We start from the raw sequence: 27,355 nt of genomic DNA, 5'->3' as shown, positions 1-27,355 counted from the left end.
AGTCGCCTCTCCCAGAATTCTCGAAGTTCCAAACACATTGGAGTCCCTCGAAGGCGCCAACGGATTTGAATTTCCCAGAAGATAAGATTGAAGTCCGCCCCGTGCTGCCCATCCCCCCCAACGCCGGAGGACTCGGTCCACCTGATCGGGGCAAAGGGCGAAAAAACCCGTCATAGCCATTCTGTATTCGCTCGCCCCTTCGGTCGGATCTCGGCGTCCGTGGATCTGGAATGGCGCCGCTTTTACGATGAAATCCCGATCTCCGTAAGAGGATTTAAAGATTGTTTTTGTTTTTGGACACCGTAGGGAGGAATCGGAGTTCCGTCGTTGTATTGTTTGCTGTCTGTGTCTCATTGGAGGGACATTCCCTTCACTTCCTGTCCAGGTGACACCACAGGAAGTTGAGATGAAATCTCTACAAAGGGGTTGTCTCCTCTTCCTCAGTTGACAACGGTGTCCCCACTGGAAGGTTTTCCCTCTTATCCTGTTTCGGTGACAACAGTTATTTTTTTTCTCAGTTTTCTCTAATATATCTGCAGTCTCTGACCATCTCCTGTAATATGTCTGCAGTCTCTGACCATCTCCTGTACTATGTCTGCAGTCTCTGACCATCTCCTGTACTATGTCTGCAGTCTCTGACCATCTCCTGTAGTAGGTATGCAGTCTCTGCCCATCTCCTGTACTATGTCTGCAGTCTCTGATCATCTCCTGTACTGTGTCCGCAGTCTCTGCCCATCTCCTGTACTATGTCTGCAGTCTCTGGTCATCTCCTGTACTGTGTCTGCAGTCTTTGATCATCTCCTATATCATGTCTGCAGTCTCTGATCATCTCCTGTACTGTGTCTGCAGTCTCTGACCATCTCCTGTAATATGTCTGCAGTCTCTGATCATCTCCTATAGTATGTCTGCAGTCTCTGACCATCTCCTGTAGTCTGTCTGCAGTCTCTGACCATCTCCTGTACTGTGTCTGCAGTTTCTGGTCATCTCCTGTACTGTGTCTGCAGTCTCTGGTCATCTCCTGCACTGTGTCCGCAGTCTCTGCTCATCTCCTGTACTGTCTGCAGTCTCTGGTCATCTCCTGTAGTATGTCTGCAGTCTCTGGTCATCGCCTGTACTATGTCCGCAGTCTCTGACCATCTCCTGTAGTATGTCTGCAGTCTCTGGTCATCTCCTGTACTATGTCTGCAGTCTCTGGTCATCTCCTGTACTATGTCCGCAGTCTCTGACCATCTCCTGTAGTATGTCTGCAGTCTCTGGTCATCTCCTGTACTATGTCTGCAGTCTCTGGTCATCTCCTGTAGTATGTCCGCAGTCTCTGGTCATCCCTGTACTGTGTCTGCAGTCTCTGGTCATCTCCTGTACTATGTCCGCAGTCTCTGGTCATCTCCTGTACTGTGTCCGCAGTCTCTGGTCATCTCCTGTACTGTGTCTGCAGTCTCTGGTCATCTCCTGTACTGTGTCCGCAGTCTCTGGTCATCTCCTGTACTGTGTCTGCAGTTTCTGGTCATCTCCTGTACTGTGTCTGCAGTCTCTGGTCATCTCCTGTACTGTGTCTGCAGTCTCTGGTCATCTCCTGTACTGTGTCCGCAGTCTCTGGTCATCTCCTGTACTGTGTCTGCAGTCTCTGGTCATCTCCTGTACTGTGTCTGCAGTCTCTGGTCATCTCCTGTACTGTGTCTGCAGTCTCTGGTCATCTCCTGTACTGTGTCCGCAGTCTCTGGTCATCTCCTGTACTGTGTCTGCAGTCTCTGGTCATCTCCTGTACTGTGTCTGCAGTCTCTGGTCATCTCCTGTACTGTGTCCGCAGTCTCTGGTCATCTCCTGTACTGTGTCTGCAGTCTCTGGTCATCTCCTGTACTGTGTCTGCAGTCTCTGGTCATCTCCTGTACTGTGTCTGCAGTCTCTGGTCATCTCCTGTACTGTGTCCGCAGTCTCTGGTCATCTCCTGTACTATGTCCGCAGTCTCTGACCACAAATATTCATTTATTCTATGTGCGGCCCTGTGGTGATTTTGGGGCCACACTTGAGGCCCCCCATATCAGGAAGGTTGAGCGCCGCTGATTTAGCCACCATATCAAACGTGGTTTAGCCGGTGTCCCCAGTGGGGGGATTCCCCATCATTTCCTGCCCTGATTTTGTTCTTCATAGATTTCAGTGTTGGGGTCGTCTCCTCCATGGATCTGCACACTGTGATCACCTCGCTGCGAAGAGACAACAAGCCCACATCCTCCTTCTCGTCGACATTTCCTTCCTGCGTTCTGCCAAACCTCCTGCTTGTTTGTCAACCAGATTTGCAGCCCCAGCGTTGCATTGCAGCCCTCTGCCTGTCATCCAGTCGCTCGGGAGGCACAAGCAGCTCTAAGATTCCCATGGAAGGTTGCTTGCAGCGCCTCTCACTAAAAAGTAGAATGCAAAGTGGTTTCATTGACAATGTAATACTCGATTTTAGCTTCTCCATCCCTTGCTGCATCTCAGTGCTGCTGATCTCCTGCAGCCTCTTTGCAGCCACTTCCAGTCTACATGCACCCCCTGCGATGGCTGCATGGAAATTTCCAAGGTGGGTTTCCTGATGGGGACAATCGTTAACCATGTCATAGTAATGTATGTCTCCAATGGACAGGGTGACAACACAAGAGTACGATTGGCAGACAGGGACAGAGCGTTGTCACCCTATAACAGGAAGTGCCCGAAACAAGGCGGGATCACTGGGAATTAACTGCTTCCCTGCTGCCCTATAGCATAAATACTGCTACAGGGCGGCGGTGCTGCACAAAATCATGTATACATACGTGATTTTGCATTTCCGGGTAGGGGGTGTGTGCGCGGGTCACCCTACGTGCGACACCATTGGCGGCTACGGTTGTCGACCGCCAGGTCCCGGCCGGAGATTGCCTGCCTGGCGATTGCTGAGGAACACTGACAGGGGAGAGGTATGTGTGTAAACGATACAGATCTCTCCCCTGTTAGCTCCAGCATTCTGCTTTGTATGGCTCTGCATAGCACAGCCATACAAAGCAGCATGTCTCCCTAGTAAAACACACACACAGCACACAGTTAACCCTTTGATCGCCCCAGATGTTAACCCCTTCCTGTCCATCGCCTTTAGTGCAGTGTCAGTGCTAGTGCTTTTTATTAGCACTGATCACTGTATTAGTGTCACTGGGGATGTCGGTGGCAGTTAGTCAGTGGCAGTTGGTGTCAGAATGCCCGCCGCAGTCCTGCTATATGTCACTGATCACTGTATTAGTGTCACTGGGGATATCAGTGGCAGTTAGTCAGTGGCAGTTAGTGTCAGAATGACCGCCGCAGTCCTGCTATAAGTCACTGATCACTGTATTTGTTTCACTGGGGATGTCAGTGGCAGTTAGTCAGTGGCAGTTGGTGTCAGAATGCCTGCCGCAGTCCTACTATAAGTCACTGATCACTGTATTAGTGTCACTGGGGATATCAGTGGCAGTTAGTCAGTGGCAGTCAGTGGCAGAATGCTCTCCGCATTCCTGCTATAAGTCACTGATCACTGTATAAGTGTCAGTGGGATGTCAGTGGCAGTTAGTTTCAGAATGCCCTCCGTAGTCCTGCTGTAAGTTACTGATCACTGTATTTGTGTCGCTGGGGATGTCAGTGGCAGTTAGTCAGTGGCAGTCAGTGGCAGAATGCTCTCCGCATTCCTGCTATAAGTCACTGATCACTGTATAAGTGTCAGTGGGATGTCAGTGGCAGTTAGTTTCAGAATGCCCTCCGTAGTCCTGCTGTAAGTTACTGATCACTGTATTTGTGTCGCTGGGGATGTCAGTGGCAGTTAGTCAGTGGCAGTCAGTGGCAGAATGCTCTCCGCATTCCTGCTATAAGTCACTGATCGCTGTATAAGTGTCAGTGGGATGTCAGTGGCAGTTAGTGTCAGAATGCCCACCGTAGTCCTGCTGTTAGTCACTGATCACTGTATTTGTTTCACTGGGGATGTCAGTGGCAGTTAGTCAGTGGCAGTTGGTGTCAGAATGCCTGCCGCAGTCCTACTATAAGTCACTGATCACTGTATTAGTGTCACTGGGGATATCAGTGGCAGTTAGTCAGTGGCAGTCAGTGGCAGAATGCTCTCCGCATTCCTGCTATAAGTCACTGATCACTGTATAAGTGTCAGTGGGATGTCAGTGGCAGTTAGTTTCAGAATGCCCTCCGTAGTCCTGCTGTAAGTTACTGATCACTGTATTTGTGTCGCTGGGGATGTCAGTGGCAGTTAGTCAGTGGCAGTCAGTGGCAGAATGCTCTCCGCATTCCTGCTATAAGTCACTGATCGCTGTATAAGTGTCAGTGGGATGTCAGTGGCAGTTAGTGTCAGAATGCCCACCGTAGTCCTGCTATAAGTCACTGATCACTGTATTTGTGTCACTGGGGATGTCCGTGGCAGTTAGTCAGTGGCAGTTAGTGGCAGTTAGTGTTAGAATGCCCGCCGCAGTCCTCCTATAAGTCACTGATCACTGTATTAGTGTCACTGGGGATGTCAGTGGCAGTTAGTCAGTGGCAGTTAGTGTCAGAATGCCCGCCGCAGTCCTGTTATAAGTCACTGATCGCCCCCAACTCTAATATTTAAAAAAAATCCAAATATATCTATACCGCCATTTGCAGATGCAACTTTTACGTAAAAAAATGAATTTACACGTATTGGGATTTTTTTTTCAGCAAAGACACGAAGCGGAATACTTTTTGGCCGAAATTAGATTTTTTAAGCTTTTTTACTGGACATGTTTTATAGCAAAAAGTCAAAAATGTTGTTTTTTTTCTCAAAATTGTCGGTCTTTTTTTTTATTGCACAAAAAATAAAAACCGTACAGGCGATCAAATACCACCGAAAGAAAGCTCAATTCGTGGAAAAAAAGGGACAAATATTTCATTTGGGTGCAGCGTTGCATGACCGCGCAATTGTCAGTGAAAGTAACGCAGCGCCGTATCACAAAAAATGGCCTGGACAGAAAGGGCCCCCCCCCCAATCCAGAATAATGACACACTGACACTTGGGGTCCCAGAACAATGACACCCTGACACTTGGGGGGTCCAGAACAATGACACACTGACACTTGGGGGTCCAGAATAATGACACACTGATACTGGAGGATCCCAACACATTGACACCCTGACACTTGGGATCCCAGAACAATCACACTCTGACACTTGGGGGTCCAGAATAATGACACACTGACACTTGGGGTCCCAGAACAATGACACACTGACACTTGGGGGGTCCAGAACAATGACACCCTGACACTTGGGGTCCCAGAACAATGACACCCTGACACTTGGGGGGTCCAGAATAATGACACACTGACACTTGGGGTCCCAGAACAATGACACCCTGACACTTGGGGGGTCCAGAACAATGACACCCTGACACTTGGGGGTCCAGAATAATGACACACTGACACTTGGGGTCCCAGAACAATGACACCCTGACACTTGGGGGGTCCAGAACAATGACACCCTGACACTTGGGGGGTCCAGAACAATGACACACTGATACTTGGGGTCCCAGAACAATGACACACTGACACTTGGGGTCCCAGAACAATCACACACTGACACTTGGGGTCCCAGAACAATGACACCCTGACATTTGGGGGGTCCAGAACAATGACACACTGACACTTGGGGGTCCAGAACAATCTCACACTGACACTTGGGGGTCCAGAACAATGACACACTGACACTTGGGGGTCCAGAACAATCACACACTGACACTTGGGGGTCCCAACACATTGACACCCTGACACTTGGGGGGTCCAGAACAATGACACCCTGACACTTGGGGGGTCCAGAACAATCACACACTGATACTTGGGGTTCCAGAACAATCACACACTGACACTTGGGGTCCCAGAACAATGACACCCTGACACTTGGGGGGTCCAGAACAATGACACACTGACACTTGGGGTCCCAGAACAATCACACCCTGACACTTGGGGTCCCAGAACAATGACACCCTGACACTTGGGGGGTCCAGAACAATGACACACTGACACTTGGGGGTCCAGAACAATCACACACTGACACTTGGGGGTCCCAACACATTGACACCCTGACACTTGGGGGTCCCAGAATAATGAAACACTGACACTTTTGACCCCAGGACAATGACACCCTGACACTTGGGGAATCCTCTGGTGGGCGAGGGGGGGATCCTCTGGAAGGCAGGGGGGGGAATCCTCTGGAGAGCGAGGGGGGGATCCTCTGGAGGGCGAGGGGGGGGATCCTCAGGAAGGCGAGGGGGGGATCCTCTGGAGGGGGAGGGGTTAATGACAGCTGTGGAATTACACACAAGGTGACATTGGCATGGATGGGATTATGTCGGCTTTACATTCAGAGATCCTTTTCTTTGTAAAACCCTTTAAATTGCAGGAAATCCTTGATTCCGGTTCAGTTGCTGTCATTGCCTCTAATTGGTCATTTCAGTTTTTAGAGATCAGCCTTATGGTGGGAGTGGCTTCCGTGGCCCCTTCCCTGCTCGGCTCCTGCATGGCAGGGAAGGCTGCGGGTTACTGTGCTGGGTTATAGTGAGCTCTATGTTGTGGTTGGGGGATGGAGGGGCCACAGGAGCCCATCACTCGTCACCATGAGAAGGTGGACAGGAAGCCGAGTGGTGGGGATGGTGCAACAACCCTCTGATGGCCCCCAGAGCAATGACACACTGACACTTGGGGGTCCCAGAAAATTGAAACACTGACACTTTGGACCCCAGAACAATGACACCCTGACACTTGGGGGTTCAGAACAATGACACTTGGAAGTCCAGAACCATGACACACTGACACTTGGGGGTCCCAGAAAAATGACACTTGGGGGTCCCAGAACAATGAAACACTGACACTTGGGGGTCCCAGAACAATGACACTTGGAAGCCCAGAACAATGACACCCTGACACTTGGAGATCCCAGAACAATGACACCCTGACACTTGGGGATCCCAGAACAATGACACACTGACACTTGGGGATCCAGAACAATGACACCCTGACACTTGGGGATCCAGAACAATGACACACTGACACTTGGGGGTCCCAGAACAATGACACTTGGAAGCCCAGAACAATGACACCCTGACACTTGGGGATCCCAGAACAATGACACCCTGACACTTGGGGATCCCAGAACAATGACACACTGACACTTGGGGATCCAGAACAATGACACACTGACACTTGGGGGTCCAGAACAATGACACCCTGACACTTGGGGATCCAGAACAACGACACACTGACACTTGGGGGTCCAGAACAATGACACCCTGACACTTGGGGATCCAGAACAATGACACACTGACACTTGGGGATCCCAGAACAATGACACCCTGACACTTGGGGATCCCAGAACAATAACACTTGGGGGTCCCAGAACAATGACACCCTGACACTTGGGGGTCCAGAACAATGACACCCTGACACTTGGGGGTCCAGAACAATGACACCCTGACACTTGGGGATCCCAGAACAATAACACTTGGGGGTCTCAGAACAATGAATCACTGACACTTTGGACCCCAGAACAATGACACACTGCCACTTGGGGGTCCAGAACAATGACACACTGACACTTGGGGTTCCAGACCAATGACACTTGGGGCCCCGCCTATATATCATAGGACATGTAGGGAATTGTGACAGTTGAATTGATCGGCGTAGCTCACAATTCGGTTCCATCTGTCATCGGTTACTCCTGTCTGATCTCTGACCACGCAGTATATTTGCACAGAGTTCAGTTACAGTGTGGTCACGGCCCAATCATTCCGCACCGCTCCGCCAACACCTTCCCAGATCTGTGTACAGGCAGAGTCCAGGTGCTGACAACCTAAAGAAGTCATGAACTACGAGTTCCTCCATGGTGACGCATTCCCCGTCTTTCCATTCTGCAGCCAGCAAGCCATGTAGTCAGGACATCATCAACGAATGAATATAGCGATTTGAAGACTCACCAGTAGAGGGAGCTCTGCATTTGTCCCACCCTCAGCCAACCTCCCTTCTCATCAGCTGCTGAGATCAGATGTCGGCCGCACAGGGAGGGCATTGTTTTTGATGAATCAGCCGGCTCATAGACTTCCAGCAGGAAAGCAGAGCCGATGTGCTGCGCTGCAAAGCAGGAAGCATAACTTACCTATATGTGCCCCTGGCAGGGGCGGACTGACAACTCATGGGGCCCCCCGGGCAATAGGGGATCATGGGGCCCCTGTGTCCTTGCCCAAACTCAAAAAAGCCTATGAAAAAGGTAACAGGGGCATTTGACCCCGGGCCCTCGGGCAGTGCCCGAGTTTCCAAATGGTCAGTCCGCCCCTGGCCCCTGGTAAAGCATAATAAAGTGGCCTGAGTGTCGCTTTAGCCTGCCTTGCGTGCCGTTGAGCGCACATTAAAGGCCTTTGCAGCTTGATGAATGGAGGCCTTGTGTGTGGCTCATCTTTTATGTATCAGGATGCAGACAGTCGCCAGTGGCAGTAGATCTGTACATTTAATCTAGGCTCACACCTAAGCGTTTTCCGCTGCGTTTTGCGTTTTTTTTTTTCGGAAACGCACTACAGTCTATTTAACATGATTTCCTATGAGACAGGTTCCCATCTCGGCGTTTTCACCCGCTGCGTTTTTTGGAAAGGGTCAGGGACGCTGCAGAAAAGCATGTTGTGCATTTTTAATGTATATTTGCTGCGTTTTGTGTTTCAATTCTGCCTAGCAACAAGAAACATTTTAAAAAATGAAAAAAGCGTAAAAAACGCACCAAAAATGCAAGTGTAAAAACGGAAAATGTTGAGTTTTCAGTTTCTATAGACTTCAATGGAGACGCTGCAGAAAAGCATGTAGTGCGTTTTTGATGCATATTTTAATGCGTTTTTGATGCGTTTTATTCTTCCCAGCAACAAGTTGAAAAAAGAAAAAACTGCAAAGCATCAAAAACGCATGTGCAAAAACACAAAACGGATCAAACGCAAACTGCATAGGTGTGAACTGAGCCTAAGAGCCCGGTCATACCGGTGCGAATTCAGGCGCGATTTGCAAATTTAAATCTCACTTGAAATCGCATCTTACCCCCGCTTCACATCTATGCGGCCGTGCGGGTGCGTTTTGCACAGTCACGAGAGCCCATTTATTTGAATGGATTCCTGTGCCCCATGACACGCAGGGAAGGAAGTCCCTGCTCTTCTTTGGAAAACGCAGCCGAGGTTCCCGGTGCAGTTGCGTTTTCCAGTGCTGGCGGCGTGCCATTAGAACTAATGACACGCTGGTCCGCTTTCCTCTGTGTGGGTGGTGCGGCGACACAGATTTTCATGCGGATCCGCAGCGGCACCACCTGCACAGATGTGAACCTAGCCTTAGTGTCAGCGGGATGTCAGTGGCAGTTAGTCAGTGGCAGTTGGTGTCAGAATGCCCGCCACAGTCCTGATGTACGTCACTGATCACTGTATTAGTGTCACTGGGGATGTCAGTGGCAGTTAGTCAGTGGCAGTTAGTGTCAGAATGCCCGCCGCAGTCCTGATGTAAGTCGCTGATCACTGTATTAGTGTCACTGGGGATGTTAGTGGCAGTTAGTCAGTGGCAGTTAGTGGCAGAATGGCCGCCGCAGTGCGGGTGGTATGGCTGCACGGATTTTCGTGCGGATCTTCAGCGGCACCACCCGCACAGATGTGAACCTAGGGTAATGAATTTGAAAGTCAGTGTGTTAAAGCGGAGTTCCACCTGGAAAAAAAAAAAAAAGGCAGCTACAGTATTTTAAAATACATCCACTTACCTGTCCCTCAATCCAGCACTGTCCTCACCACGGCTGGCTTCACCGGCCGTCTTCTCTCCCCGGCGCCGCCATCTTCAGTGTGGGCACCCGGCTGTGACAGCTTGCGGCTTTATGCCCACTGCGCATGCGCGAGAAGAGCTGCGCTTTGTGAATGGCCCCCGTAGTCTTCTGGGACCTGTCACGTGTCCCAGAAGACTACGGGGAGGGAGGGGGTGGGACAACCTCCGCTTCCAATCGCCTAGGCCACGGATAGGCAACCTGCGGCTCTCTAGCTGTTGTGGAACTACATTTCCCATGAGGCATTGCAACATTACAAAACTGATAGTTACAGCTATGACTTGCAGAGGCATGATGGAACTTGTAGTCCTGCGGCTCTCAGGTTGCCTACCCCTGGCCTAGGCGATCGCGGCGGAAGTGGGAGCGGGTACCTGTCAAATCTGGGTACCCGCTCCCCAAAGGTGCCGATCCTTAATGGGGAGCGGGGGGGGGACAAAGGTTTAAAGCCGGAACTTCCCCTTTTGGGTGGAGCTCCGCTTTAACACGTGCGATTTGCTGCGGTGCAGTTTCTAAAGTCGTTCTCGCGTGACTTTTTCTGCAGTTTAATTGCGATTTTTGCATACATAGAACATAGAATATCGCAAGAAATCGTTGAAAATCTGCACAAGTCGCAAAGTCTTCCGAAATCTGCTGAAATTGCACACAAGTCGCACGATTTTAAATTGCAGGCAGGGACGGACTGACAAGTCATGGGGCCCCCGGGCAATAGGGGATCATGGGGTCCCTGTGTCCTCACCCAAACTCAGACCACACCCAAAAAAGCCTATGAAAGGTACCAGGGGCATCTCATGGGGCCCCCTACTGACCCTGGGCCCTTGGGCAGTGCCGGAGAGCCCGAATGGTCAGTCCGCCCCTGATCGCAGGGGTGTAAGTGCAGTAATGAATATATGGAAGAACAAATCTAAAAGACGCAGCGAAGATTCCATGATGCAATTGTGGCTACAATGTTGCAACAGCAACTTCAACTTTTGTTACTTATTGGAGACATATTCTAGTCCCTGTGATGTATATGAGACTCAGCGGCCGCGGGTGCAGGGGCGGACTGACCATTTGGACACTCGGGCACTGCCCGAGGGCCCGGGGTCAGTAGGGGGCCCCATGAGATGCCCCTGGTACCTTTTTCATAGGCTTTTTTGAGTTTGGGCAAGGACACAGGGGCCCCATGATCCCCTATTGCCCGGGGGCCCCATGAGTTGTCAGTCCGCCCCTGCCCGGGTGTGAAGGGAACGTTGGAAGGTTAGCAGGTTACCCTGTCAGCTAGGAACGCCTTCAGATCCTGGTGGAAATTCGAGTTCTGCGGATAGTCGGGAGCCAATGCCCTGGAGCTAACAGTTTTTGGAAGCGGTTGCATGGTGCAAGCAAGACGGTTACCTGCTGTGTGCCAAAGCCTGCAGAGAGGTGTAGAGCGTGGCGTCCTGCCAGTACACGGGAGGGGATCTCATCAGATCAAGTAGATGTCACCCCAATCACTGCAATCTCATGTTATTATTGTATTTAGATTGTAAGCTACACGAGCAGAGCCCTCCTATTCCTTCTGTACTGAAATGTATTGTAATTGTACTGCTCCCCCCCCCCCCCTTTATATTGTAAAGCGCTGCACACACTGTTGGCGCCATATAAATCCTGTATAATAATAATGTCACCCCAATCGCTGCAATCTCATATAAGCTGCAACACAGTAATGTAACGCTGGCCATACACGTGCAGAATCCTCTCATTCCTCCCCGAGCCACCTGTTAGGGATGAGCTTAGCGTTCAGCCTGAACATTAGTACTGGCTGTTTGGACGTTCGTCCAAATGTCTAGGTCACGGGTGTCAAACTGGTGGCCCTCCAGCTGTTGCCAAACTACAAGTCCCATGAGGCATTGCAAGATTGACAGTTACAAGCATGACTCCCAACGGCAGAGGCATGATGGGACTTGTAGTTTGGCAACAGCTGGACGGCCGCCAGTTTGACACCCCTAGGGCATTCGGCCTGGATTCAGCTGTCAATGGTTACTAAGGAAGCAGTGGCTTGCTGTACCTGCTGCATCCTTAGCAACCACTGATGGCACCCTGGGGGGGGTGATATATAACAGATTCACACGAGATACACAGGACATTCAGGAGAAATTCATGGAAGATACATATGAGAAACCTAAAACATACATAAAATATACACTATATTGGCAAACGTATTGTACCCGCCCTCCCAATCATGTGATTCAGGTGTTCCAATCCCCTCCCAATCATGTGATTCGGGTGTTCCAATCCCCTCCCAATCATTGGATTCAGGTGCTCCAATCCCCTCCATGGACACAGGTGTATACAATCATCCCCTAGGCATGCAGACGGCTTCTACAAACATTGGTGAAAGAATGGGTCGCTCTCAGGAGCTCAGTGACTCCAAGCGTGGTCCCGTGATAGGTGGTCACCTGGGCAATAAGTCCATCCGTGACATTTCCTGGCTACTAAATATTCAACGCTCAACTGTTAGTGGGATTATAACAAAGTGGAAGCCACTGGGAACAACAGCAACTCAGCCACCAAGTGGTAGGCCACGTCACATGACAGGGCGGGGTCAGCGCAAGCTGAAGCGCACAGTGCGCAGAAGTCACCAACTGTCTGCAGAGTCAATAGCTAAAGACCTCCAAACTTGGTGTGGCCTTCAGATGAGCCCAACAACAGTGCGTAGAGAGCTTCATGGAATGGGTTTCCATGGCCGAGCAGCTGCATCCAAGCCTTCCATCACCAAGTGCAATGCAAAGCGTCGGATGCTGTGGTGTAAAGCACGCCGCCACTGGACTCTAGAGCAGAGGAGACATGTTCTCTGGAGTGACCAATCACACTTCTCTGTCTGGAAATCTGATGGACGTGTCTGGGTTTGGCGGTGGCCAGGAGAACGGTACTTGCCTGACTGCATTGTGTCAAGTGTAAAGTTTGGTGGAGGGGGGAATTATGGTGTGGGGTTGTTTTTCAGGGGTTGGGCTTGGCCCCCTAGTTCCAGTGAAGGGAACTCTTAAGGCAACATTTTGGACAATTTCATGCCCCCAACTTTGTGGGAAGAGTTTGGGGATGGCCCCTTCCTGTTCCAACATGACTGCCCACCAGTACACAAAGCAAGGTCCATAAAGACATGGAGGAGCCAGTTTGGGGTGGAGGAACTTGACTGTCCTGCACAGAGTCCTGACCTCAACCCCATAGAACACCTTTGGGATGAATTAGAGCGGAGACTGTGAGCCAGGCCTCCTCCCCCGACATCAGTGCCTGACCTGACAAATGTGCTTCTGGAAGAATGGTCCAACCTTCCCATAGACATCCTCCTAAACCTTGTGGACGGCCTTCCCAGAAGAGTTGAAGCTGTTATAGCTGCAAAGGGCGGGGCCAACTCAATATTGAACCCTACGGACTAAGACTGGGGGGCCATTAAAGGTCATGTGCGTGGAGAGGCAGGAGGACCATACTTGGGTTAATATAGTGTATATAAATAATAGATGACACATAATGATTATTTTATTAGTTATTCCTTTTTTGGTACAAATAATATTATTTGTATTATTGGTCTTATCTCGTCTCTTGAGTTGAGCCTCCGAAACGTGTTGGCCTACCTTCTGATCTTTTATCTCATAGATGTTTGCTGGGTTGGTGACACAGGTGTGGCGCTCTCACCCTTTATACTCCATTCTGATGACTCCGGATACCATTAGGGACACCCCGTATGATAGGGACCGGCCACATTCGGGTCCACTAACACCACCCTCGGGTCCACCAACACCACCCTCGGGTCCCGGCGCTCCGCCAACACTTCAATTGCTAATTTACCATTAGGGACACCCCATATGATAGGGACCGTTCACCTTCGGGTCCACCAACACCACCTTCGGGTGCACCAACACAACCTTCGGGTCCACTGACACCACCCTTGGGTCCTGGCGCTCCGCCAACACTTCATTTGCTAATTTACCATTAGGGACACCCCATATGATAGGGAACGCCCACCTTCGGATCCACCGACACCACCCTCAGGTCCCGGCGCTCCGCCAACACTTCAGTTGCTAATTTACCATTAGAGACACCTGGTATGATAGGGACCGCCCACCTTCAGGTCCACTAACACCACCTTCGGTTCCACCGACACCACCCTTGGGTCCCGGCGCTCCACCAACACTTCATTTGCTAATTTACCATTAAAGACACCCCATATGATAGGGAACCACCACCTTTGGGTCCACCAACACCACCTTCGGATCCACCAACACCACCCTCGAGTCCCGGCGCTCCGCCAACACTTCAGTTGCTAATTTACTATTAGAGACACCTCGTATGATAGGGACCGCCCACCTTCAGGTCCACCAACACCACCTTTGGTTCTACCGACACCACCCTCAGGTCCCGGCGCTCCGCCAACACTTCAATTACTAATTTACCATTAGGGACACTCCATATGATAGGGACCGTTCACCTTCGGGTCAACCAACACCACCTTCGGGTCCACCAACACCACCCTCGGGTCCCGACGCTCCACCAACACTTCATCTGCTAATTTACCATTAGGGACACCCCGTATGATAGGGATCGCCCACCTTCAGGTCCACCAACACCACCTTCGTGTCCACCAACACCACCTTCGGGTCTACCAACACCACCCTCGGGTCCCAACGCTCCGCCAACACTTCAATTACTAATTTACCATTAGGGACACCCCATATGATAGGGAACGCCCACCTTGGGGTCCACCAACACCACCTTCGGGTCCACCGTCACCACCCTCGGGTCCCGGCGCTCCACCAACACTTCAGTTGCTAATTTACCATTAGGGACACCCCGTATGATAGGGATCGCCCACCTTCAGGTCCACCAACACCACCTTCGTGTCCCCCAACACCACCTTCGGGTCTACCAACACCACCCTCGGGTCCCAACGCTCCGCCAACACTTCAATTGCTAATTTACCATTAGAGACACCCCATATGATAGGGAACGCCCACCTTGGGGTCCACCAACACCACCTTCGGGTCCACCAACACCACCTTCGGGTCCACCGACACCACCCTCGGGTCCCGGCGCTCCACCAACACTTCAGTTGCTAATTTACCATTAGGGACACCCCGTATGATAGGGATCGCCCACCTTCAGGTCCACCAACACCACCTTCGTGTCCACCAACACCACCCTCGGGTCCCGGCGCTCCACCAACACTTCATGTGCTAATGTTTACGCAGCACCAGAAGCCACGTTCTCTCTTGGATTAAACAAATCGCACAGAGGGGAGGCGGTCGGCTGTCCGTGTCGCCTGGAGCACGGAAATTGATACAAGAAGCGCGCGGCGAGCTGTTTCTACGCGGAGTCAGGAAATCCACAACGGGAGGGAAAGACAACAACAAGGCACGAAGAATTATTAATTAGCGTCGCCTGTGGAGTCGACCGGTATGGCGGCGGCGAATGGGTTAACACGGCGCACAAGGGTGCCTACGCCTCACCGCCTTCGAGCCCATTAAGCCCCAATCATGGTGATGGATGGCTAATGGAGATTTAAGTAGGAATTTTCCATGTATCCGGCAACCGGGTCGTTGGCTCCGAGCTTAATGCGTGCGCCGCCAATTTGTGACTGAGCGCGGTACGACGCCATTATTATTTAACCCTCCGTCGACCAGGATTTTCTGCAAAGAATTTTGTTTAGGCTCCATTCACACATGTGCGACTTCTAAATGGTGCGATTTTCATTGCGTGGACTTGACATGACTTTGGGTGAGTGCGACTCTGGCCAAGGACGAATGTTTGTGCCCTACAAAGTCACGTGCATATCATTCAGACTTTGTAAGGTTTGCACTGAAGTCTATGGCCCTCAGGTTGGACCAAAGTAGTGCAGGAACTGCTGTAAAGTCGCACAGATATGAATGGTACTCATTGGGAAACATGGGGTGCGACCAGGGGCGGACTGACCATTTGAGCACTTGGGCATTGCCCGAGGGCCCGGGGTCATAAGGGGCCCCATGAAATGCCCCTGGTACCTTTTTATAGGGTTTTTTGGGTGTGCTTTGAGTGTGGGCAAGGACACGGGCCCCATGATCCCCTATTGCCCGGGGGCCCCATGAGTTGTCAGTCCGCCCCTGGGTGCAACTTGACATGTGACTTTGAGACGTTGGACCCCCAAAGTCGCATGACAGGTCGCACATGTGTGAATGGTACTCATTGGGACACATGGGGTGCAACTTGACATGTGACTTTGCAACATTGGACCCTCAAAGTCGCATGAAAGGTCGCACATGTGTGAATGGTACTCATTGGGACACATGGGGTGCGACTTGACATGTGACTTTGCAATGCTGGACCCCCAAAATCGCATGACAAGTCGTACAGATATGAATGGTACTCATTGGGACACATGGGGTGCGACCAGGGGCGGACTGACCATTCGAGCACTCGGGCATTGCCCGAGGGCCCGGGGTCAGTAGGGGGCCCCATGAAATGCCCCTGGTGCCTTTTATAGGATTTTTTGGGCGAGCTTTGAGTGTGGGCAAGAACACAGGGGCCCCATGATCCCCTATTGCCCGGGGGGCCCCATGAGTTGTCAGTCCACCCCTGGGTGCGACTCGATATGTGACTTTGCGACGTTGGACCCCCAGAGTCGCATGACAGGTCGCACATGTGTGAATGGTACTCATTGGGACACATGGGGTGCGACTTGACATGTGACTTTGCCAGGGGCGGACTGACCATTTGGAAACTCGGGCACTGCCCGAGGGCCTGGGGTCAGTAGGGGGCCCCATGAGATGCCCCTGGTATCTTTTCCATAGGCTTTTTTGAGTTTAGGCAAGGACACAGGGGCCCCATGATCCCCTATTGCCCGGGGGCCCCATGAGTTGTCAGTCCGCCCCTGGACTTTGCGGCGTTGGACCCCCAAAGTCGCATGACAGGTCGCACATGTGTGAATGGGCTCCTGAAAAGTAATTGGAAGGCTACCAGCTTTTAGGAGATCAGTCTTGCCCAATCGATCTCTAAAGGTGGCCATACACTCAATCTCCTTTAGATCTGCCATCAACTCTGTCCTGCAAGGTCTTGCTGATTGGATACACATTGATTGGATAGATTAGTTAGGTCTACAGAGATTGTACGGTCAGATTGTAAGGTGTATGGGGAAGACTGAAGACTGGGCAATCCGGTTGTACCATGTGTGTTTGGCTTAGAGGAGATTTAATTGTTTTTGTGATTATCTTTCATATTAAAAAAAAAAAGCCTCCCATCTCTCCTCTTCCATCGGGAATTGGTCGCCATCCAAATTCCGTTCTTGGCTGTCGAAGGCGAGAAGGGCGGGTCAGGTGACTCGGTAACTCCGCCAACCTCGGTGGCTTTATTGACAGTTCCCGACTCCACCCGGCTTAGAACAACAAAGCGTATCCATGTGTGACATGATCTCGCCTGCCGCCGTTCTCACCGCCACGGATGAAGCAAAAAAGAGGGCGGGGCTCTGATCCTTGATGAGATGGCAACAATGTAACGCCGGTTGCCTGTTTCCAATAACCGGGGATTGTGGGAAAGTTGGTGGAAGCGGCAAATACAACCATTCGTGGCTCGTTTTTATCTTTGCGTTACAGAATCGCGTAGATCACCGCAACGCGCTTTTCAATAGCATTCACCACAACGCATCATAGTTCAATGCATTACACGCCTGATATTCGGGATGCATCGGTGCGTTGGCGGGACAATCGTTTTAGTTGGACTGTCTTGACATAATTTTACATAGTTAGTCTGGCTGAAAAAAGACAAAAGTCCATCCAGTTCAACCACAGAAAAAAAAAAAAGTTACACACAACACACGTTAATGCGTGACGCGGGGCTCATTCACACCAGGAGGCGTGGAGCTTCCACGCTTTTTGTGTGTTCCCATGATGCACGTTTTAGGGCAGCCCATTCATTGCAGTGGGCTGACCATGGGTGTGAAACGCGTGAAAAAAAAAAAGGTGCCAGTGCGATTTTTCGAATCACACTGAACCAAAATGTGTGGTGCTGCGATACCGTGCATTTTGGAAGATGTGAACACGTGCAAGTTTGCTAGATGTGTGAGGACAACTCATGGGGCCCTCGGGCAATAGGGGATCATGGGGCCCCTGTGTCCTTGCCCACACTCAAAAAAGCCTATGAAAAGGTACCAGGGGCATCTCATGGGACCCCCTACTGACCCCGGGCCCTCGGGCAGTGCTCGAATGGTCAGTCCACCCCTGGTGAGTGCGCTACGCTATATTGCCCAAAGTATTGGGCCGCTGGTCTTTCCACACACATGATCTTTAATGGCCCCCCAGTCTTAGTCCGTAGGGTTCAATATTGAGTTGGCCCCGCCCTTTCCACACACATGACCTTTAATGGCCTCCCAGTCTTAGTCCGTAGGGTTCAATATTGAGTTGGCCCCGCCCTTTCCACAAACATGACCTTTAATGGCCCCCCAGTCTTAGCCCGTAGGGTTCAAGATTGAGTTGGCCCCGCCCTTTCCATGTACATGACCTTTAATGGCCCCCCAGTCTTAGCCCGTAGGGTTCAATATTGAGTTGGCCCCGCCCTTTCCACGCACATGACCTTTAATGGCCCCCCAGTCTTAGTCCGTAGGGTTCAATATTGAGTTGGCCCCGCCCTTTCCACGCACATGACCTTTGATGGCCCCCCCAGTCTTAGTCCGGAGGGTTCAGTATTGAGTTGGCCCCGCCCTTTGCAGCTACAACAGCTTAAACTCTTCTGGGAAGGCCGTCCACAAGGTTTAGGAGGGTGTCTATGGGAAGGTTGGACCATTCTTCCAGAAGCACATTTGTCAGGTCAGGCACTGATGTCGGGGGAGGAGGCCTGGCTCGCAGTCTCCGCTCTAATTCATCCCAAAGGTGTTCTATGGGGTTGAGGTCAGGACTCTGTGCAGGGACAGTCAAGTTCCTCCACCCCAAACTGGCTCCTCCATGTCTTTATGGACCTTGCTTTGTGCACTGGTGGGCAGTCATGTTGGAACAGGAAGGGGCCATCCCCAAACTCTTCCCACAAAGTTGGGAGCATGAAATTGTCCAAAATGTCACCTTAAGAGTTCCCTTCACTGGAACTAGGGGGCCAAGCCCAACCCCTGAAAAACAACCCCACACCATAATCCCCCCTCCACCAAACTTTACACTTGGCACAATGCAGTCAGGCAAGTACCGTTCTCCTGGCCACCGCCAAACCCAGACACGTTAATCGGATTGCCAGTCAGATAAGTGTGATTGATCACTCCAGAGAACACATCTCCTCTGCTCTAGAGTCCAGTGGCGGCGTGCTTTACACCACGGCATCCGACGCTTTGCATTGCACTTGGTGATGGAAGGCTTGGATGCAGCTGCTCGGCCATGGAAACCCATTCCATGAAGCTCTCTACACACTGTTGTTGGGCTCATCTGAAGGCCACACCAAGTTTGGAGGTCTTTAGCTATTGACTCTGCAGACAGTTGGTGATTTCTGCGCATACGCACTCACCAAGCTTAAGACCTACAAACTTGGTGTGAGCGGGGTCAGTGCATGCTGATGCGCACAGTGCGCAGAAGTCACCAACTGTCTGCAGAGTCAATAGCTAAAGACCTCCAAACTTGGTGTGGCCTTCAGATGAGCCCAACAACAGTGCGTAGAGAGCTTCATGGAATGGGTTTCCATGGCCGAGCAGCTGCATCCAAGCCTTCCATCACCAAGTGCAATGCAAAGCCTCGGATGCCGTGGTGTAAAGCACGCCGCCACTGGACTCCAGGGCAGTGTAGACATGTTCTCTGTAGGGACCAATCACACTTCTCTGTCTGGCAATCCGATGGACATGTCTGGGTTTGGCGGTTGACAGGAGAACGGTACTTGCCTGACTGCACTGTGCCAAGTGTAAAGTTTGGTGGAGGGGGGATTATGGTGTGGGGGTGTTTTTCAGGGGTTGGACTTGGCCCTTTAGTTCTCTTTGTTCTGTAAAACGTTCTCTTAGTTTAGTTTTGCAGGTCGTTCTCTCTCTTGTAGTTTCCGTTCCTTTAAGGAAGTGGCCGTTTTACGCAACCGATCGGGTTTACTAGGAATCGCCGTGGTTTAGTAACCCGTGACATCCCGCAGAGGAGATCAGTCGGAGGAGTTTGGCAACTTCTGCTTTTTTAGAATTCTTGCATAACCATCCAAACAGCGTCCTTTATACAACGCTAGAAATACATCTAGAGTCACCTAGGGGGTGTCGGGGATCTCATGTCTACGTTAGGCTAGGCTCACATCTATGCGTGTTGGTAGACACCCACAGAAACGCGTTGCCCTTCAGCAGACGCACGGCGGTGCTATTGATGGTGTCAATGATGGTCAATGGCACCCCATACATCTACAAACATGCACATTTTCACACCTGCCAAATTGCATGGTGCCGCAGCACCATGCTGTACGGTGCGGGGAGAAAGGCCCGGATTGGCCATAGGGCACACTGGGCATTTGCCCTGTGGGCTGGGGCCGCCTGGATAGGAGGGGCGGCCGGGCAGCACATAGAGGAACCGGACCGTGCATTTCTCTCCTGCTGCCACTGAATGCATGCTTCTCCTCCTCTCCCTCCTGCAGGCATTCAGTGGCGGCAGGAGAGAAATGCACGGTCCGGTTCCTTTATGTGCCGCCCCTCCTATCCATCCCCTGCTGCCCTGGGCTCCTGTATGCTCCCCTGCAGCCACCCCTTCCTCATCTCCTGCAGCACTTCTGCGCGTTCTGTCAGGATAGACTGTCCCTTGTGCTGACAGTTCCCCCACCACCATAAGCAGGGGAGGAGAGAGAAACCTGGTTCTGCCCCTCCCCCTCCCGCCCTCTCCTCCTGTATCTGCCCCGCCCACACTCCCTGGCAGTCTTGTGTCTTCTCTCCCCCCTTCTTTCTTTCTTTTCTTTTTTTTTTCTTTTCTTTCTTTCTTCCTTCCTTTCTCTGTCTCTCCTTCTTTCTTTCCTTCCTTTCCCTGCATCTCCTTCCTTCCTTCTTATCTCTCCTTCCTTCCTTTCTCTGTCTCTCCTTCCTTCCTTCCTTCCTTCCTTCCTTCCTTCCTTCCTTCCTTTCTCTGTCTCTCCTTCCTTCCTTCCTTTCCCTGTCTCTCCTTCCTTCCTTCCATCCTTCCTTCTTTCCTCTCTCCTTCCTTCCTTCCTATATCTCTTTCCTTCCTTCCTTCCTTCCTTTCTCTGTCTCTCCTTCCTTCCTTCCTTTCCCTGTCTCTCCTTCCTTCCTTCCATCCTTCCTTCCTTCCTCTCTCCTTCCTTCCTTCCTATATCTCTTTCTTTCCTTCCTTCCTTCCTTCCTTCCTTCCTTCCTTCCTTTCTCTCTCTCCTTCTTTCCTTCCTTCCTTCCTTCCTTCCTTCCTTCCTTCCTTCCTTCCTTCATTCATTCCTTCCTTCCTTCCTTCCTTCCTTCTTTCCTATATCTCCTTCCTTCCTTTCTCTGTCTCTCCTTCCTTCCTTCCTTCCTTTCCCTGTCTCTCCTTCCTTCCTTCCTTCCTTCCTTCCTTCCTTCCTTCCTTCCTTCCTTCCTTCCTTTCCCTGTCTCTCCTTCCTTCCTTCCTTCCTTCCTTCCTTCCTTCCTTCCTTCCTTTCCCTGTCTCTCCTTCCTTCCTTCCTTCCTTCCTTCCTTCCTTCCTTCCTTCCTTCCTTCCTTCCTTCCTATCTCTCCTTCCTTCCTTCCTTCCTTTCTCTCTCTCCTTCCTTCCTTTCCCTGTCTCTCCTTCCTTCCTTCCTTCCTTCCTTCCTTCCTTCCTTCCTTCCTTCCTTCCTTCCTTCCTTTCCCTGTCTCTCCTTCCTTCCTTCCTATCTCTCCTTCCTTCCTTCCTTCCTTTCTCTCTCTCCTTCCTTCCTTTCCCTGTCTCTCCTTCCTTCCTTCCTTCCTTCCTTCCTTCCTTCCTCTGTCTCTCCTTCCTTTCTTTCTTTCTTTCTTTCTTTCTTTCTTTCTCATCAAAGCTCCTACGGGTTCCTACAAAAAAAAAATACAATATAAAATTGTAAAAAACCCCCCCGAAAAATCTACAGACACTATTGGCGTTCCGCCAGGGTCACAAAGTTCGCTGGTCTTCCACCACCAGACTCCAAGGAAAGGGTCCCTGGGCGTGGGGCTGCTCAGTCCAAAATGCCCGGGCCTATTTTTCCCATCCCAGGAACAGTCAGAGGAGAAGGATGTCACCAGCACGCCGTGGATCTCCAATGTGGATCCAAAGCCCATGAAAGGTACTAGGGGGATGTCATGGGCCCCCTACTAACCCAGTGCCCGAATGGTCAGTCCGCCCCTGATACCGCCAACAGTTTGCTCAGCGCTTTGCAATATAAAAAGAGACAATACAGCAACGAAACGGTTCAATACAAGAGCGTTAGGAGGGCCCTGCTCCTTGGAGCTTGCAATCTATCTTTTTTTGTGTTTTTTCCGCCCACTGAATTTAATGGATGCAAAATACACACAGATGCCCCTTTCCACCAGATATGATCTCCCTGCATTGCCTAGAGAAGCACAGAGACCCAGTGAGTCTAAAATCAGATACGTAATGCAAATGAAAATCTCATTGGCATGATGTCGGGGGGGGGGGGTTGGAACCAGGAAAGGCAAAATATAAATAGCCTGATCTTCGTTTTTTAAAGATTTGAAGTCCCGCCTTGGATCTCTGAAATGCCCGTGTTGTGTATTGAGAAGCGTTACCCAGACAAGACGCGTTGCGTCCGACACGCAGGATGCAGGAAAGACTTCCTGTTTCAATCGCTGTTCAAACAAACTTTTATTATGTCGGACGCGACACGGCACAGAAGGGAGAGAAGAAAAAAAATCCTCCCATTGTGTCCTCAGGTGCGGATAATTCTTTGAGGGCTTTTGTATATCAGAGTTCGAAAAACTGGTTTGACCGTCCCGGAAATTATATTCCAGAATCCCCCCCCCCTCCCCATCATGGCCCTGGCCTGGTGCTGGGGAGGGCCCCCAGTTCTGGGCCAAAAAGATAAAGAGGAGACAGATTAGCCATAGGAAGCCTCTACTTAACTCCCGAAGTGCCACAGCCGCTGACCACTGCAGAGTCAGACAAATGTACAAAGTGCAGCGAGCCAATCAGAATGCACCTTTTGTCTGTCTTGATTTAAAGGGGAAAAAAATGTTTTGGGCATTAGATATACTTCAACATGAACAACTGTATCAAAAAGAAAAAGTATCATTTATGCTTTTATTAATGGGTTCCTCCCAGGGGTGGACTGACCATTTGGGAACTCAGTCACTGCCCGAGGGCCCGGGGTCAGAAGGGGGCCCCATGAGATGCCCCTGGTACCTTTCATAGGCTTTTTTGGGTGTGGTTTGAGTGTGGGCAAGGACACAGGGGCCCCATGATCCCTTATTGCTCGGGGGCCCCATGAGTTGTCAGTCCGCCTCTGGTTCCTCCATATTGGTTCTTGGTGTACAAAAAAGTGACTATTTTTATCTCCAGCTCGTATTTCATATTCATGGTTTCCTCCATATTGGTTCTTGGTCTTCAAAAAAGTATCTATTTTTATCTCCAGCTTGTATTTCATGTTCATGGGTTCCTCCATATTGGTTCTTGGTCTACAAAAAAGTGTCTATTTTTATCTCCAGCTCGTATTTCATGTTCATGGGTTCCTCCATATTGGTTCTTGGTCTTCAAAAAAGTGTCTATTTTTATCTCCAGCTCGTATTTCATATTAATGGTTTCCTCCATATCGGTTCTTGGTCTTCAAAAAAGTGTCTATTTTTATCTCCAGCTCGTATTTCATGTTCATGGGTTCCTCCATATCGGTTCTTGGTCTTCAAAAAAGTATCTATTTTTATCTCCAGCTCGTATTTCATGTTCATGGGTTCCTCCATATCGGTTCTTGGTCTTCAAAAAAGTGTCTATTTTTATCTCCAGCTCGTATTTCATGTTCATGGGTTCCTCCATATCGGTTCTTGGTTTTCAAAAAAGTGTCTATTTTTATCTCCAGCTCGTATTTCATGTTCATTTCATTTCATATTAATGGTTTTCTCCATATTGGTTCTTGTTCTTCAAAAAAGTGTCTATTTTTTATCTCCAGCTTGTATTTCATATTAATGGTTTCCTCCATATTAGTTCTTGGTCTTCAAAAATGTGTCTTGTCTATTTTCATCTCCAGCTTGTATTTCATATCTGTATCTCTGTCTTTCCCTAGGAGGCCATGGAGGCGTTCAGTTCTAAAGACCTCGCCCTCCAGGCGCAAAAGAAGATCCTGAGTCGCATGGCCAGCAAGTCCGTCGTCAACATGTTCATCGACGAGACCAGCAGTGAGGTTCTAGATGAGCTGTACCGCGTCTCAAAAGAGTACACCAAAAACAAAGCTGAGTCTCAGAAGGTCATCAAGAACCTGATAAAGATCGCTGTGAAGATCGGCGTCCTATACCGCCACAACCGGTTCAGCCCTGAGGAACTGGTGCTGGCTGAGGACTTTAAGAACAAACTGCATAACGGAGCAATGACCGCCATCAGTTTCTACGAAGTAGACTTTACATACGAGAAGGACGTGTTACCGGAGATCCTCATGGAATGTAAGAACTTGCTCCTCCGCCTCGTTGACAAACACTTGACTCCCAAATCCCATGGCCGCATCCAACACGTCTTCAACCACTTTGCAAATAAGGATATGCTTGGCCAGCTATACGACCCGCAGGGGTCTATGAGGCCCCACTTGCAGAAGATTTGCCATGGAATGAACAAATTGATTGATGAGGGAAAATTATGATGGACAGCATGGTCAAAATTACCACTATTCCAGATTGGCTGGAATGTCCAGGTGCTTGAACCGGTATTTACTGCTGAACTGAAGAGGTTCCCATTTTTTGGGGACAGAAAGTTCTGCTAATTAAAACCACCAGTGTCACGTAGCCATTTTGTGTTCTTCTTGCACAGGCCTTCTTAAAAGACCAAAAACAAAAAGCCACCTTTGTAAAACCGTAGCAGATGCATCTCTTCCTACCTTGAGGACATTACTTATTGGAGGTTGAGCAAGCAAGACACTGTGGTGTTTGAGTTTCCGAATCCTCATTACGAAGAGTTCTTTAATGGTTGTAAAATCTCATGAAGTGGATTTTATGGTCAAATCCACCAGTTTCACGTGACAGTTTTGTGTTTCTTCTGCACTAACCTTCCTAAAAGACCAAAAATGAGAAGCTACCTTTGAAAAACCAAAAAGGGAGATCCATGTTTTTCTACCTTGAGGAACATTGTGGTGTTTCAGGTTCCTAATCTTCAACCTTTAATGGTTGTAATATCTAATGAACTTGTAGATTTCACCCATGTTACATGACAGTTTTGTGTTGTTTCTGCACGGGCTTTCTTGAAAGACCAAAAACGAGAAGCCACCTTGACCAAAAATGAGAAGCTACCTTTAGAAAACCTAGAGGGGGTTTGCATCTTTTCCTACCTTCAGGACCGCTGTGGTGTTTCAGGATCTGACTCTTCAATACAAGGGTCCCTTTGTGGTCGTAAAATCTCAGGAACTTGTACATGTTATGGTCAAAACCACCAGTGTCCTGTCACCATTTTGTGTTTCTTCTGCACAGACCTTCTTAAAAGACCAAAAACGAGAAGCCACCTTTGAAAAACCAAAAAATGGAGATGCAATTTTTCCTGCCTTGATGAACACTGTGCTGTTTCAGGCTCCTAATCTTCAACATGAAGCGTTCTTTAGTGGTCGGAAAATCTCATGAACTTTTATGGACAAGACCACCAGTGTCACGTGACTTTATGTGTTTCTTCTGCACAGGTCTTTTTTTAAAAGACCAAAAATGAGAAACCACCTTTGGAAAACCAAAAAGGGAAGAAGCATCTCTTCACACCTTGAGGAACATTGTGGTGTTTCAGGTTCTGAATCTTCAATACGAAGACTTCAATAATGGTCGGAAAATATCATGAACTTTTATGGACAAGACCACCAGTGTCACGTGACTTTATGTGTTTCTTCTGCACAGGTCTTTTTTTAAAAGACCAAAAATGAGAAACCACCTTTGGAAAACCAAAAAGGGAAGAAGCATCTCTTCCCACCTTGATGAACATTGTGGTGTTTCAGGTTCTGAATCTTCAACACGAAGAATTCAATAATGGTCGTAGAATCTCATGAACTTGTAGACTTTATGGTTGCTGTGTAGCTACATTTTTTTATGACCACCGATTTACTCCATACGTGACTGCAAATAACTTAGGGAATACTTACTTTTTTGAATTATGCCACCCAGTTTGAGGTTCTGTTTACACATTTTAATGTCTGCATGTGGCATGTTTGAAAACTAGATGGTGTTCAACTTGCAGAGATTTGGTACAGATATAGAAGTGCTTGAATTTCGCTGTTGGGTGCAATGGAGAATGGAGGCGCCTTCAGAACAAAAATAGTGAATAAGCAAGATGTTTGAGATCTGTTTTTACCTGAAAACCAAACCAGAACTGGTATACAGGCCGTGTCATCTCTGATGTGAAAAATACGTAAAAAATGTATAACGGTTAAGATATTCTTGACAATTTGCCCACTTTAAAGTAATCCTAGGAGGACTAAATTGCTATTGTTGACCTTCTAAAAATGCTAGTTGCCTGGTTGGCAAGGTACAAGTATGGGAATCGGAGCACAGTTGTAAGGCCTTATGCACATATTTGCTCCAGGTGAATGACTCAAATTATGGAAACGAGAGGGTCAACCAGCCAACTGGAGAGGTCATCTATAGCGGCCTCCATAGTTCCCTCATAAGGGGCTTTCATTGAAAACATTTGGAGGCCCCAATTGCTATTGTTGACCTTCTAAAAATACTAGTTGCCTGGTTGGCAAGGTACAAGTATGGTAATCGGAGCAAAGTTGTAAGGCCTTATGCACATATTTGTTCCAGGTGAACGACTCAAATTATGGAAACGAGAGGGTCAACCAGCCAATTGGAGAGGTCATCTATAGCGGCCTCCATAGTTCCCTCATGAGGGGCTTTTATTGAAAACATTTGGAGGCCCCAATTGCTATTGTTGACCTTCTAAAAATGCTAGTTGCCTGGTTGGCAAGGTACAATTATGGGAATCGGAGCAAAGTTGTAAGGCCTTATGCACATATTTGTTCCAGGTGAATGACTCAAATTATGGAAACGAGAGGGTCAACCAGCCAATTGGAGAGGTCATCTATAGCGGCCTCCATAGTTCCCTCATGAGGGGCTTTCATTGAAAACATTTGGAGGCCCCAAATGTCCATTTAAAATCTTTAGGTTCTCTTGCTCAGTTTTAGCTGCCTTTTGTGGTGTATAAAGGAAAATCCGATCTGCCAGGACCCTGAATCCCACATTAGATCCCACATTAGATTCCACATTAGAACCCACATTAGATCCCACATTAGATTCCACATTAGATTCCACATTAGATCCCACATTAGATTCCACAGTAGATCCCACATTAGATTCCACATTAGATTCTACATTAGAGCCCACATTAGATTCCACATTAGATCCCACATTAGATCCCACATTAGATTCCACATTAGATTCCACATTAGATCCCACATTAGATCCCACATTAGATCCCACATTAGATTCCACATTAGAGCCCACATTAGATCCCACATT

At 49.5% G+C, this 27,355-nt stretch overlaps 1 protein-coding gene across 2 annotated transcripts in view; it reads left to right on the top strand.

The window, feature by feature from the left end:
- LOC149428932 (tumor necrosis factor alpha-induced protein 8-like protein 2) overlaps window positions 1–26,213 on the top strand; it is a 45,213-nt gene extending 19,000 nt beyond the window's left edge. For both annotated transcript variants that reach the window (XM_089666926.1, XM_089666925.1), the window contains exon 2: window positions 23,944–26,213. In XM_089666926.1, the coding sequence (XP_089523052.1) occupies window positions 23,950–24,510 (561 nt within the window). In that variant the 5' untranslated portion in view covers window positions 23,944–23,949 and the 3' untranslated portion in view covers window positions 24,511–26,213. The remainder of the gene's footprint in view (window positions 1–23,943) is intronic.
- The last annotated feature ends 1,142 nt before the right edge of the window (window positions 26,214–27,355 follow it).

Source organism: Staurois parvus, unplaced genomic scaffold, assembly GCF_062004578.1.
Source record: "Staurois parvus isolate SC_StPar_1 unplaced genomic scaffold, SC_StPar_1.0 ptg002913l, whole genome shotgun sequence".
NCBI classification, from domain to species: Eukaryota; Metazoa; Chordata; class Amphibia; order Anura; family Ranidae; genus Staurois; species Staurois parvus.
The sequence above is the reverse complement of the archived record's forward strand: the minus strand, read 5'-3'. Positions and strand labels throughout refer to the sequence as shown.